General features: G+C 38.5%; 1 protein-coding gene across 6 annotated transcripts; it reads right to left on the reverse strand.

The window, feature by feature from the left end:
- Positions 1–407: 407 nt before the first annotated feature.
- LOC143368021 (cilia- and flagella-associated protein 44) lies at positions 408–13587 on the reverse strand. 6 transcript variants are annotated; one of them, XM_076810330.1, is made up of 27 exons: positions 13134–13587; positions 12755–12942; positions 12514–12676; positions 12268–12407; positions 10500–10794; positions 10287–10431; positions 10009–10211; positions 9696–9938; positions 9451–9632; positions 9252–9390; positions 8902–9175; positions 8583–8823; positions 7592–7862; positions 7344–7507; positions 7053–7265; positions 6878–6984; positions 6754–6808; positions 6458–6638; positions 4252–4437; positions 3766–3963; positions 3148–3684; positions 2906–3077; positions 2512–2810; positions 2244–2440; positions 1966–2183; positions 1742–1884; positions 408–676 (listed from the first exon to the last, which is right to left on the reverse strand). In XM_076810330.1, the coding sequence occupies exons 2-27, from the start codon at positions 12931–12933 to the stop codon at positions 509–511; spliced, it is 5313 nt and encodes a 1770-aa protein (XP_076666445.1). In that variant the 5' UTR covers positions 12934–12942; positions 13134–13587; the 3' UTR covers positions 408–508. The 6 variants fall into 6 exon arrangements, 5 of the variants coding, with proteins under 5 accessions (XP_076666445.1, XP_076666444.1, XP_076666447.1 ...); XM_076810329.1 differs by having other exon boundaries at positions 13041–13587; XM_076810332.1 differs by lacking the exon at positions 4252–4437 and having other exon boundaries at positions 13041–13587.
- Positions 13588–13830: the final 243 nt, after the last annotated feature.

A 13830-nucleotide genomic window follows, 5' to 3' on the forward strand; every position in this document is an offset into this window, starting at 1 on the left:
GGAGGTATACGTGCGAAAGGTTTCGGGCAGAGCTCGAAAACAGGAAGAGTAAAGTGGAAACCAATTAGCAGACTCCGAGACGAATCGCGAGTTTTGGTTTCAGTCACGAATCTCTTAAGATGGTCCTTGCATTTATCATTTGTTAGGAGTGTTAGATCACTCCGAACAGAATTTGTCGAGGAAATTATAAATTTCCTTCAAGGGTAGCTTTCACGATCCTCAGAGCAGAGCCCACTTTCTCTTGCCCACGGTTCGAATCAGTCTCAGAAATAAACACAAAGTTAAACCTAGTAATAGTATTTCATTTCGAAACCTCCGTGCATTAACATATCGAGCAGAGCGTTTCAGCGACTCCACGGGTAACGCCAGTTTAGGCAACAACATCAGCTTCGAAAAAATGTACAAAGTTAGAGAACATCATATTCCTTTTATTTTCACAAACAATAAAAATCAGCGAAGTTATATATTAAATAAATACTTGGTTGTTGAACGTAAAAATAAATTGCTTCTATGACATACTTTTCTTCAAACAAATCGGAGCTAACTTTCTCAGTCCAGGTTTAAGGTTTTCTATATCATATTCAAGCAAATGTTTTTGTTGCATTTGACTGCGAACGATACTTTCAAGCATAGCTATATCAGCCTTATGCTCAAGATCTATTTGTAACATGGTTTCCTGTAATTAAAAAGAGATAGTATCAAATTTTGTAACATTTAAGTCAGGCTTAGGAAATAAGTCTTGGCCTCCGCGGCGGCTTAGGTGATTGAAGCGTCTCAGGCCCGTACCACGTGAACCACGCGTTGACAAAACAAACACGCATCGAAAATCGTGCTCTCTGGGACGATGTAGAAACCACATGGTGTAGTAGACAGGTGTTCCGACTCCACAAGGGAACATCCCGAACCCGGAAATTCAAAAAATTCTGAAACTTTATGAATATGTAGGGAATTTCCTCCTGATTATAACGCAATTTTTGTTTGCTGCCCAAATCCACTCTAAGGGAGTGTAATTGACCCCTGAAAATCCGGTTATTTTCCGATTTTGTGTTATAATTCGTGAACTGTAAAATATTTTTTTTTGCCAAATGATAGATCTAATTAAAAGAAGTAACTTTTATCTTGAAACTTTTTTTCTAGCTCTTACAGTTCCCGAGTTATAACACAAAATCGGAAAATAGACGATTTTTCAGGGGTTAATTTCACCCCCTTCGAATGAATTTGGGCAGCAAACAAAAATTGCGTTGTAATCAAGAGGAAATCCCCAACATATTCACAAGGTTTCGGAATTTTTTGAATTTTTGGGTTCGGGATCTTCCCTTGTCAGCACCTTTACCCCAGCGATTTTGTGTGCCGATTTCTGTTTGATTCTTCTGGTCGTCGCGAGAGGCATCGTGATGAGAAATCCATGTACGCATGCGTTTATGTGATTGTAGTAGTAAGCTTTTAGTAGTATTATTCGCAAAAAGTCAGCCTTTTCTACTTGAGCGCCAATCTAGTGGCCGCCAGAAGAACTAGGACGAAAAAGTCACACATTCTGAAAAGGAGCCGGAACACCTGTCTATTAGACCGTGGTGGAAACCTACTGATACAATGTCGCCCCAACGCCACGCGCGGTTCAAATGGTACGGGCCTGAGGCGTTCCACGCACCCTCTGAAAATCGACCGTTTAATTCTCAAGCCTGATTTAAGTAATAATAAGTAACTATATTATAATTATAATATAATAGAAAGTTGTATTTACCTTTGAAGATGAAACTTGTTTCAACATTTTACTGAGCTTAAACTTTTCCTTTTCTAGCACTGTTAACAGACTTACTTTTTCAGTATTACTGTGAATCAAATTTTCTAAAACAGCTAGCCCCTCATTGCAGTTCCGTTTTACAGCTACAAAAAAAAAACCATAGCAAACAGACTTAGAGCATGCCTTTACCCAAACATGTTTAATTCTATAAAGTATTAACTTACATTTTATTTCGTCAGTAAAATTTTTCATAATTTTGCCCACATCGGTTTTGGTGTCGTAAATCAATCTTTGCAAAACAGTTTCGTAAAGGCTAATCAAAGATAGTTTTCGACCAAATTTTTGTATCATTTTCGTTTCAATCTCCTCTTCTAACTTCTTATTTTGAGTCTCCATGTATTTCAAATCCAATTTTATTCTTTTAAGATGCGCCTCATCGTTTCTACGAGATAAGAGATAAATATTTGTTCTAATAAATTAGTTTATATTACCTTTAACTTACTTGCGTTTTTCTTTTAAGTCGCGTGTTTCTGCTTGTAGTTCTCCCACCCTTGCATATAAATTTGATAATTTCTTTTTGTTAAATACAACGCAGTTCGGAATTTCGGCGGTGCATCCAGAATCTAATATATGTTGCAACTGATGAATCTTCAATATAACTGTTACATCAACGTTATTTAATTTTTTTTGCTTTTCTACCTATTAAAAAGCAAATAGAGTGAAAGAAATAACTCATTTTGTACAGGGCTACGTAAAATATCTTGAAATACCATAAAAGCTTCTAGATCTTCCTGATTTTTCCCTAAGACACTTTCGATAATTCTCAAACTTTTTGTATCCAACTCTAGTTCCTTCTGCAACAACTCTATCTGCTTCTGTTCCTCCCTGATTTGAAATTCGTACGTGTATCGTTTTTCCCTCGTCGAAAATGCCATATTATACAAATTGTGATCACACCCTGGCGGGCATATGTTTTCGTCGAATAAAATGTGTTCAGCTTCCGAATCGTCAGTGCTACCCGTTTCATCAGAACTAGTTTCTGATGATTGTGTAATTGAATCCAGGGAGCCTAGAATTTTAATGGAATTCCTTAAAGTTAATATGGACAGAAATTAAGCGACGAAAGTATATACGTAATTACGAAGGTAAGAGTATTTTTAACACCATTTCTTTCTCTCGTGGCTGTGTATTTCTTTCTACATATTTTCTGAAGGAAATCATGAAATTTATTATCAGCTATAGCTTTGCCATATTCAGCAGCGACGTCTTTAATTTTGATATGCAATTTTCGAATTTCTTCTTCTCGCGTGGCAATCTTAATATTTGTGGCTTGTATCTGTTAAAACAGCATTCTATACATATCGATACAAATTAATTGTTATGTAAAATATTATAATGATAATAACTTTTAACGTCATTGTGGCACTTTCGTTTGATTTCTGATTAACTTTCTCCTCAAGTGCGCGTTCTGCTGCTTCGCATTTTCTTAGAATAATAAATTCTTCGTAAAGCGTTAACATATTCAGATTCATGTAAGCACTCTGGTATACAACGTCAATTCTATACTCCTCCAATTCGTCTAATTCTTTCTCCAAATTTTTGTAACTGGAATCGATATATCGCAGAATACAATCCTGCTCGTATATTTTTCGCCATATACGAGAGCTTTTCATTTCGCGTTCCCACGCTGTTTGAACAGAGTCGCTTGTATTTAGAGCTCGAATTAAATCACTCTGCACTGGTAAAAGATCTCTTATCTTCATCTTCGACGACGAAACGAGAGTAGAGAGGCTTCCCATTTCCTCTCCAAGATCAGTTTTGTCGTCGCAAAGTAATACTTCATATTCTAAATCAAACGAATCTAATGGTTTGTCTATGATTACTGATTGCCTTCGTCGTTTCACTTCCTGCACTTTTTGTGACATTGACGTATATTTCTCTATCTGTACGAATAATGTTGCCAAAAAAATTAGTTTTTTCTTGTAATTACATTCGAATTATTTTAAAATCATTTTTTAACTGACCTCGAGATTATGTTCAGGAAATTCGATATCCAAATTCAACTGCGGTGGCTCTGGTATAGGTTTTATATTCTTTACTGGAATTTCCGTGTGAATTCTTTTAAGAGTTTCCGTCAACCCAATGACTTCTTTCTGTAATCTTTGTTTTTCGTATCTAACAGCAGCCAATTTCAGATTAAAAGTCTCTCGTAGGTGATGAAGCTGTAAAATATAATTTATTTTCAGAGGCAACTATGTATCACAACAAGAGTTATAAAACAGCTAGTTTTACTACTCGGCTTCGCCCGAAATTTAGATTCTGATTTTATAAACAAAAAATTTTGTTTTTAGTTTTTTTTTCGTGAAAATAGTCACATCTGTCTGGATTAGTCATGCATAGTGAGTTGAGGCACATTTCGTGATTCCAGAGTTTATCGTTCGAAAGTTTTTAGGCGACAGACAAACACACAAACATATAGAAGCTTTCTGCTTTATATATTAAGATTGTACCTTGCTTCTACAATCTAACAGTTCTTTATATTTTGATATGGCGGTTATCTTTTTCGTTGTTAAATTGAACCCTGTACTCATCTTTAAATTAAATTCACCAATGGTTTTTTTCGTGTTCTCAAGGAAAGCCGTATCTTCTAAGCGAGTTTTAGCTAAGTTTGGCTTCCTATCATGAATTGCTTTCCACTGAAAAAGTATAATGTGATAGAGCTGTTCGAGTAGCTCGAAATTCGAGTCGAGCCGCGACTCGGTTTCAGCAGGGCCTTCCCAAGTAGGGGAAAACCACTCCTGAAACACATGTTTCGGTTCTCCCTCCAATTCTACGCCTTCTGCTATGGTGGGACGATTCTTACTACCCTTTCTCCGAGGAGACAGTAACGCCGCTAGGAAGCATGTTGGGGCGCTTTAGGGTGAAAGTACCAAATGTGTCAAGTTTTTATAGGAAATTTCATAATGACTTAAAAATAGTAGGAAAAAGGAAAATTTAAACTAGCATTTGAGCAAAATGACGTAAAAAGAATTACAAAAATGTATTACATACAACGATACAGTAATAATTGCATCGTTGTATGTAATATTTTTTTTTAATTTAATTAATTTTTTCTACTATTTTTAAGTCGTTATGAAATTTCCTATAAAAACTTGACACATTTGGTACTTTCACCCTAAAGCGCCTCAACATGCTTCCTAGCGGCGTTACTGTTTCCTCAGAGAAAGGGTAGTAGGAATCGTCCCACCTTAGCTGAAGGCGTAGCGTTGGAGGGAGAACCGAAACATATGTTTCAGGAGTGGTTTTCCCCTACTTGGGAAGGCCTGGCATAGAGGCTCGGCACGGCACGGACGGCCCGGCTCGGTGGCTGTATAAAGGTCTGCGCACACATATCCGAACGAATATTCGAGCCGAGTTACATATATCCCGGCTCGCTTTTTCCGAGTACTCGAACAGCTCTACAGGGTGTCCCACTAAGGAGTGGACAGCGCGATATCTCTTAAAGTATTGTCGATAAAAATATAAAAAAAATAGGGAATTGCATGGTTCGAGGGGGCCCATTTATTAGCGCGAACGAATTTTGTTTTCGATTATTATTTTAAAAGATACGATGGTCAAGTTCGGTTTTTCAAATGGAACTATTTTTTTTGAAGACCTGAGTTGATAGTGCGTTCCAAGACAAATTCAATAAGCTTTAATGTATACACTTTATTTCCACTGGTTTTTAAGATATTGCGCTTGCAAAATTACTGATTTTCACTGGAAGAAAACCCTCTGGAATAGGAAGGACCGGGGTCGGTCTTACTGGCGCTACGGGTGGCATTGCCTGTTGAAACTGATACCTACCTGCCAAAGGTCTACGACAGGGTTCGCAGGCCCAAAAGCTGGACAATTCTTTTCCGTCAGAAATGCTACTTAGGTAGGTACATCTGCGGTATCCAGAAGCGCATCGTTACTTTTATTTCGCACTTGCTTCTACGCTCGGATGGCCGGTTCTTTTGGGAGGGATGCAAGTTGGATTGGTTAGGTTAGGAGGAGTGAAAGTTGCTAGACTAAATTTCAACCATAGGGAGCAGATTGTATCAGAACCAATCCAACTTGCATCCCTCCCAAAAGAACCGGCCATCCAAGCGTAGATGCAAGTGCGAAATAAAAGTAACGATGCGCTTCTCGATACCGCAGATGTACCTACCTAAGTAGCATTTCCGACGAAAAAGAATTGTCCAGCCTTTGGGCCTGCCATTTCTGGCGTAGACCTTTGGCAGGTAAGTATCCATTTCAACAGGCAGTGCAACCCGTGGCGTCAGTAAGACCGCCCCCGGTTTTTGCCATTTCAGAGGGGTTTCTTGCAGTGAAAATCAGTAAATTTGCAAGCGCAATATCTTAAAAACCAGTGGAAATAAAGTGTATACATTAAAGCTTATTGAATTTGTCTTGGAACGCACTATCAACTCAGGTCTTCAAAAAAAATAGTTCCATTTGAAAAACCGAACTTGACCATCGTATCTTTTAAAATAATAATCGGAAACAAAATTCGTTCGCGCTAATAAATGGGCCCCCTCGAACCATGCAATTCCCTATTTTTTTTATATTTTTATCGACAATACTTTAAGAGATATCGCGCTGTCCACTCCTTAGTGGGACACCCTGTATAATGTGATATGATATTCAATACTTTCATGAAAATCAAATCTGTTTCTATTATGAGTCATTTACTTCTTTTTTACGTTCTATCAATCTTGTTTTCTGCTCTTTGTACTTTGATAACATCTGCTTAATTTGCAATCCCAAACCAGACGACAGATCGCTATAATCTTCAGCTAAAAGACCTTCGAAATATTCCATTTCTACTTCTTCTGTTTCTTCTTTCTCTTCTTCAATTTTTTCCACTACTACCCTGCAATTGAACAGTGGTTCGTACACAAAGACAGTATAAACTAATTATAATTAAAGTAAAGTCATTTCCCCTATACAAAAAGTTCACGAAAGCGTTAGTAATGGAAGGAACATACAAAGCCGCCATATCCAATAAATGATCGTCGCTCGATTTTCGCTGCAATTCCATTTCTTCGGAGGCAATTTAAAATTACAGGATGTAATAAAAATATGTGTAAAAGAAGAAATAGAAATACCTGCCTGTTTTTCGTTGTTCTTCAAGATGCCTGATCATCGTTATGTGTTTCGATATGTTATCCAGATTCAGTTGTAATTCTCTTACTGAATGAACTCCTCTATCTTGATTTCTAGTTTCAAAGATAATGCTTCAGTAGACACAGCTTTCGAATATAATTTCGAGTAATAAAGTGCTTACAATATACCGTAAATCGTAAATGGTAAGCATGTAATTGGTGCAATAAAATGCTCCATAAGCTTCTGCAATTCTAATTTACTTTTCTCTACTTGAAATTCCAACTTTTCCTGCATCGAGTCTATCTGTGATTTCAAGTATTGCTCCAAGTCCTCCACGATCCTGGGATCCAACACAAACTGTGATATTTGTTGCGATGGTAGAAGATTGTTGTTCCTAATTTAACGAAAAAAATATATATAATCATAAAGAAGTTTTCATTTAAAAAAAAAACGTACGGAGTCAGTGACAAACCTATTCATAATTTTAACGTATTCCACTGCCAAGATACGTATATCTTTTAAAATCTCTCTCTTTTTCTTCTCTGCGGCTGAAACGATCCGATCTTGTTCCTTTCTCGTAATTACTTCTTCTAAGCTTGGATAGTCAGCATCCTCGATGTCTTCGATATTTTTAGGCTACATTTATAGAAATATTTTAAGCTCGGAAATATTTCAGCTAAGATAGTTAGCTCGAAGATATCAATTAAAATATTAGCTCACCAAAGGTAAAGGATCCTTTGCTTCCGGTATACGTATGCTTTCATACGATGCATCATCGTTAATCGTGAAAGAAAATATGTTCCCATCATGACCGCACGTCAGCAATATCTTTTGATCGTAACTTAATAAAATTTTCGATATATGTCCATTATAATAATCGTGTATAGGCAAGATCCAGTAATCCGAGAAGTCTAAGGGGTCTTCGTGCTTCATCTTACAAACATAAAGTTCTCCATACTGCGTTGTCAAAAATAAATACATCTTGTTTTTGCTAACAAAAATAGGTAGCATGTTATTTTCATGTATATTATTCCCTTTTCAAAATTATATTCAGTTAGGTCATTCCACGCCAAATCGATCACTTTTCTCCCTCGATGTCTCGGAGTTTTTTTAAACTTGAATACATATGTTGTAGTCCTCGTGGAATTAGGGAGGGTTTAAGTCATCATTTTGTCGATTTCGAGCCTGTTTAAAAAATACAGGGCCTTGAATTTTGCGATTTTTGCCTACTTTCGTGAAAATGGGTTGTACTTGTGAATTTTTATCTCGGAAACTATTTGTCGGATTTAGTTGATTCTTACGGCATTTTAATGTGAAAGGATCGGCCTTTCTAGATACAATTTTTCCAGATCGAAAAATTAATTTTGCAATATTGAAAATTATAAACAAATTTTTATTTTGCAAATTCGGGCTCGAGGTCGCGATTTTAAAAATCGGAAAAAAGTACTATCATATTCCTTGAAGTTTTTTCTACAAAATAAGCCTATCTCCAGGGTGGTGCGGCTCCTATTAACATCGCAGTGGGGTGGTAAATACGGCGGTTCGCGCCGAATCAGGTAAGCGGACCAGAAAACAGACTCGAAATCGACAAAATGATGACTTAAACCCTCCCTAATTCCACGAGGACTACAACATATTCAAGTTAAAAAAAAATCCGAGACATCGAGAGAGAAAATTGATCGATTTGGCGTGGAATGACCCAGTTCCATACTTGAAAAGACAATTTTGAATCTCTGTATCCTGTGCAGCTTCAATTATTCTACTCCTAACTGGTTTATTATCCTTAATTTTTCCAGATAGTGGACGTGGATACTCATAAATATATCCCGCATCGAAACCAGCTACTAATAGCCATATATTTCCGTTGGTACCATACCGTGCCACCAAAATCTCATTCGGAATTTCCGGAATGTAGATGTCCGGAAGGATTACGTCCTCCTCTTCGAAAGCCACTAAAAAGATAAAAATCACGATACTAAATCTTAAATGTCCACCAAACTACTCGCAAGCAATTAAAAACATGGTATTACTGAGGTACGTTTCTTCGTCAATTAGAAGGTGAGGATTGTCCGCTTTCAGTTGTTCCATTTCTTTCTTTCGTTCCTCGAGTCTTTCGCCTTTCTCTTTCTCATATTTCTTTTCTACAATTTCTCTCTGTATAGACGACTTCACCGATTCAAATTTAAATGCCACAGGATCACACTTGGCAAGCTCGTAAGATGTTGTTGTGTACGATTGCGGCACCGTGGGTAAACGTACTTCTACGCAATCTCCTTTCGAACACCCAATTAGCAAAGTTGCCTCCTGTTTAAATTAAATCGAAATAGTTGCTTCTGCCATGTATCGTTAAAACAGTACTGCATGTAACGCGTGTATTTACTTCCTCCGGATTCCATGTCATACAAGTAACAGGCGACGGAACTCTCACAAAACCAATAGGCACAATGTTAGGATAGGTATTTGTAGAGTGAACGTGAAATGCGAAAATAGTACCATCTTTGCTACCCGTGATCAATAATCTGAAAACAAATTAAGTTTATTAATAACAACGCGATTATTCAAACCCACGCCAACCGTACCTGGAAGGAACATTCAAGCACATTACGGTAATTGCCGCGGTATGAGGTTTCAATACTTGAATCAGCCTCGTATAATTCCCCAGAATATTATTTTCCGCACTGGCCGTCTTTACAACTATTGTTATCATTCGGATAATACCGCTCTCAAAGGCACACACGAGTGTCGAGCCCGTTTCCTCAATCTAAACATCCTTACTTTGTAATATGTCTTCCGATTACTCAAAAAGACGGAGAGAATTATTCACCTTGCATGGAATCCAAATCACCTGGCTTCCGACATCGTGAAACTTGTGAACGACAATTAATTTCTTCGCAATGTAATCGTAAACATGCAATCGGCCACTTTTATCTAGCGTCGCGACAAAAGGTCCCCACACGGCTGCATCCATATCAACTATTGGACCAGCGTGGCATGTAAAAAATTTTTTATGTTGCGGTTCTCTTTTATTAGTACAGAGATCGAGTAACCACAGTCCTCCATTTCCATCCTGCATTCCATTCCGTCCTAAGTATGTCTTCAAACCGTTGTATTATATTTTTAAGATACGTTGCGTTTACCTGGGCATACCAAATTGTTTTGTCCGCGTCATTCGGCTCTTGTTTCTGGATACACATAAGCATCGCAGTTTCCTTAGAATCCCCCTCTCCCTCTGTAATGTGAAACTCATAAATTGGTTGTATCTCTAGGAATTGTTCTTCGCTAGAAAGATCGGCCTGATCTATCGTCTCGTGGAACCAAAACCGTACCCATCCGTCCGATCCTACAACATCAACAACGCGACGTTACGCAAATTTATTCTGGATTTTCTTTCCGCTGTTATCGATCGTATCTTTACCAACTGATATAAGCTCCTCGGTGTAATATTCGAATTGAGTGATATAACCGGCGTGCATCGCTTGTCTACCTTTCCTACACGCTTCAAGTTTGATTAAACTTTCATCCCATAAAAGTATATTCCCCCATTCGCAGCCAGAAACCACCTAAATTATAAACACAGAAATTGTACGAAATTTCACCCTCTTGCGGATAGAATATCATGTCTCCTTACCGTTTCATTCGGCATAGGGCGAATCGCTATAATATCAGAGATCTCCGTATTCCCGAATTTACCGATTTCACCTTGCAGCTTCAATCCGGTGAAAGTATCGGACATTTTCCAAAATTTAATATGCCCCAGTCCACTGGACGTTAATTGCCCAGGAAGATGTTTAGAAAAAGTTACATTATGCACATCGTGAACGTGGGACTGGCATTGCAAAATGATGTTCGACTTTTTCCAGTTCCAAAGAGAGATGTAATAATCAGGTTCACCACCCTGCGACGCCAGTAACAAACCGTCAGGGCTATAATTAAGAAAGATAATTTTATTTTCAGGGTATAGAGCAGCGAAGCCCAGGTGGGTGGTCCGGGGACGCTAGCATCCATAGTCTTCTGCGTGCTGCGTGTAAGGTGGTGCTCGAAGCCAACGAAGCGGCGGACATGCAACGGATAGGGAAAACTCTAGTAATGTGGGTGTAGGCTCGTACCCTTAAGGGGGGATTGCGCCTTGTTGAGCCGAAAAATAGGTAATTCTTTATGAATTTTTTGTACGAAAACGGTTCGACAAATTAATTTGAAGTTTGGCAGGCTGTTTTATTGTATCTTAAACTATTGTTCTGAATTTTTGTGTGACAGTGAAAAAAAAAACATCGCAGATACAAAAAGAGCGTTGTAAAATAATCGGAAGGTCTTGGCGTTGACGAAAAGTACTGTAAGGGTTATCCGAAACACAAAAAGAAAAAGAGATTCTTAATCTATATGAATGTGGCTATCGGTGGTAGTAGATGCATTAAGAAAAATAAAAAAATGTTAAAATGGCAGCCTTTTGAAGAAGATGAAGCGCCCTGATTTGAGTCTCAGAAAGGTTTTGCCTCAAGATCGGGAAAACTTCTTTAAATAAAAAAGGAACGGTAACAGATACGGCAATAAATCTACTACCACCGATATCCACATTCATATAGATTAAGAATCTCTTTTCTTCTTTGTGTTTCGGATAAACCTTACAGTACTTTTCGTCCACGCCAGGACCACCCGATTATTTTTCAACGCTCTTTTTGTATCTGCCGTGTTTTTTTCTTCACTGTCACACAAAAATTCAGAACGATAGTTCAAGATACAGTAAAGCAGCCTGCCAAACCTCAAATCAATTTGTTGGCCCGTTTTGGTACGAAAAATTCACAAATAGTTACCTATTTTTCGGCTCAACAAGGCGCAACCCACCCTTAACTCGGCGGGAGACGCTACTGGGTAAAATTTACCACAGAGGCGCTAGTTACGAAAATATGAAGACTGTTTGAGTTTTTGTTACAATTTTTTAAAGAACTTTAATAAAGATTTTAAGATATTTCATAAATTTTCTTTGATTCTTAAAACACTGTACTTTAACAGAAAAATTGCAAAGTTAAAAAAAAAATATTCTGAAACCGTGTTTTTTTACCCGGTAGCGACAACCTGTGTTACAGCATGGGGTGCGCCTCCCGCCAGGTTAAGGTGAAGTTGCACGGCGCGTGGCTCACTGACTCGGGCTTGCCAAGCCGTCTCGCAAAAGCTGGGCGAGCCAAGCCGACGAGCCACGCGCCATGGCACTTCACCTTTAGGGCCTAAGGGTATGCTACTAGAATTTTCCCTATCCGTTGCATGTCCGCTGCTTCATTCGCTTTGAGCAGCCCCTTCCACGCAGCACGTAGAAGACGCTATGGATGCTAGCCTCCTCGGACCACCCACCGGGGCTTCGCTGGTATAGAACGTTGATAATTATTTATTATAAATCTGTTTACCTATACGTTAGATGGGAATAGCGTTTAGTTGTCCCTCCTTTCAAAATAGTCGTAATTCTCATATAGGGCCATTTATAAATAATTATTCGGGGTTCTACTCCATTCTCTCCAACAGCGATTTGGTTGGCGGCAGGGTTTTTCTGCAAAGGAATTATTGCGGACTTAATTTTTGTTATATAAAAATGTTTTGTTAAATGTGATTCATCATGCATCTATTTATATTAATTTAAGAATACGTGTACACACAGATATGTGGCCAATGCCACCACCCCTAGAGCCTCTTTTGAACCAAATCTTATCTTCCGCTACATTCAGGCAGTGAATTAAATTACCCGAAGCAAAGACAACGGTGTCCGCATCAACTACGCAGAGATTGAAATATCTTTGACAATCGTACGCGTAAGAGTGGCTGTGAAACAACGTTAAGAAATTATACGGCATAAAGCGGGCAGAGGCACAGAATTATTTTCCCTTTTACGAAGGATACAAAAATTCCAAAATATTTTGAGATATAGTTCCATCGTCTGGTTTCCTAGCTATAGAAGAATATTCTGTACTGTATTCCCAATCCAATTCCTGCGTCTCGCTTATTTCGGAATCATCTTCACCTTCATATTCGTACGATTCTTCGTCAGATTCGAATTCAATTTTACCACCGTCGGCCATTTTGTTTCCCTGAATCAATTCGCAAGTGTCAAAACCAAGGTTCATAGCTGTTCACAGCATGGACAAAGAGGAGATATAATAAGAGGCGTCATTCGACAAGGACAGACCAGGGGGACCAAGCCGTCTTTGTTTGGCTGAAGTTTTCCCGTTTAGTTAGCACCGTATTGGTAGGAGGCGCTAGGTACATCACACACACATACCTACGTGTATCAGTGAGCACGACACACAACCTTTCGACGTTGGTGAAATGTTACCATGACGACCGTCGTCATTTAGAAATGTTTGGCGCAGACACGAGGAAGTGTCCTCACTTTCCCTGGTTTACCCTTTCTAAGGCCGTCTGACCATGGATTGTCGCGTCAGTGACGCGTATGCAGCAGATAGAAGGATATACAAAGCAATTGAATATATTTTCTTTTCCTAAGAAAAGAAGAAATATTCAATTTCAATGTTTATCCTTCTATCTGCTGCATACGTGTCGCTGGCGCGACGATCCGTGGACAGGTTTTAAAGTAAACGGTACATTACACGTATACACATACACATACGTCCCGATTCACACCAATTCACACATTCACAGTTTAGTACGCACCTCATTGGTAGGAGGCGCTACAAACTCTGCTTCAACTTTCGTAAGAGGGAAGCTTGGCCCCCCTGGTGCCACCTCTGAAGTAACAACTTCGTGAAAGGACTGTGACTTGTGTTGCGCACTGTATGTTTAAAAACGGTAACTCTGAGAACCATATTCCACCGATTCATACAGGTCGGTAAAGTTAATAGACATGAAAAATAACTGCCCCTGCTAAGAAAAATGAAAACACTGCAAATGAAGAATTGCATACTAAATTACTTTTCAATTACTAAATAAACGAAATCGATCCAAATACGATCGCATTC

The sequence above is a fragment of the Andrena cerasifolii genome, chromosome 4 (genome assembly GCF_050908995.1).
Source record: "Andrena cerasifolii isolate SP2316 chromosome 4, iyAndCera1_principal, whole genome shotgun sequence".
Classification (NCBI taxonomy): Eukaryota; Metazoa; Arthropoda; class Insecta; order Hymenoptera; family Andrenidae; genus Andrena; species Andrena cerasifolii.

Excerpts from the sequence above, each read along its gene's own strand:
- LOC143368021 (XM_076810330.1), bottom strand. The coding sequence starts at position 12,933 with ATGGCCGACGGTGGTAAAATTGAATTCGAATCTGACGAAGAATCGTAC. Across the intron at positions 10,212-10,286 it reads CGAGGAGCTTATATCAGTTG|GATCGGACGGATGGGTACGG; the intron begins GTAAAGATACGA and ends TTGATGTTGTAG. Across the intron at positions 7,266-7,343 it reads TACGTTAAAATTATGAATAG|GAACAACAATCTTCTACCAT; the intron begins GTTTGTCACTGA and ends TCGTTAAATTAG.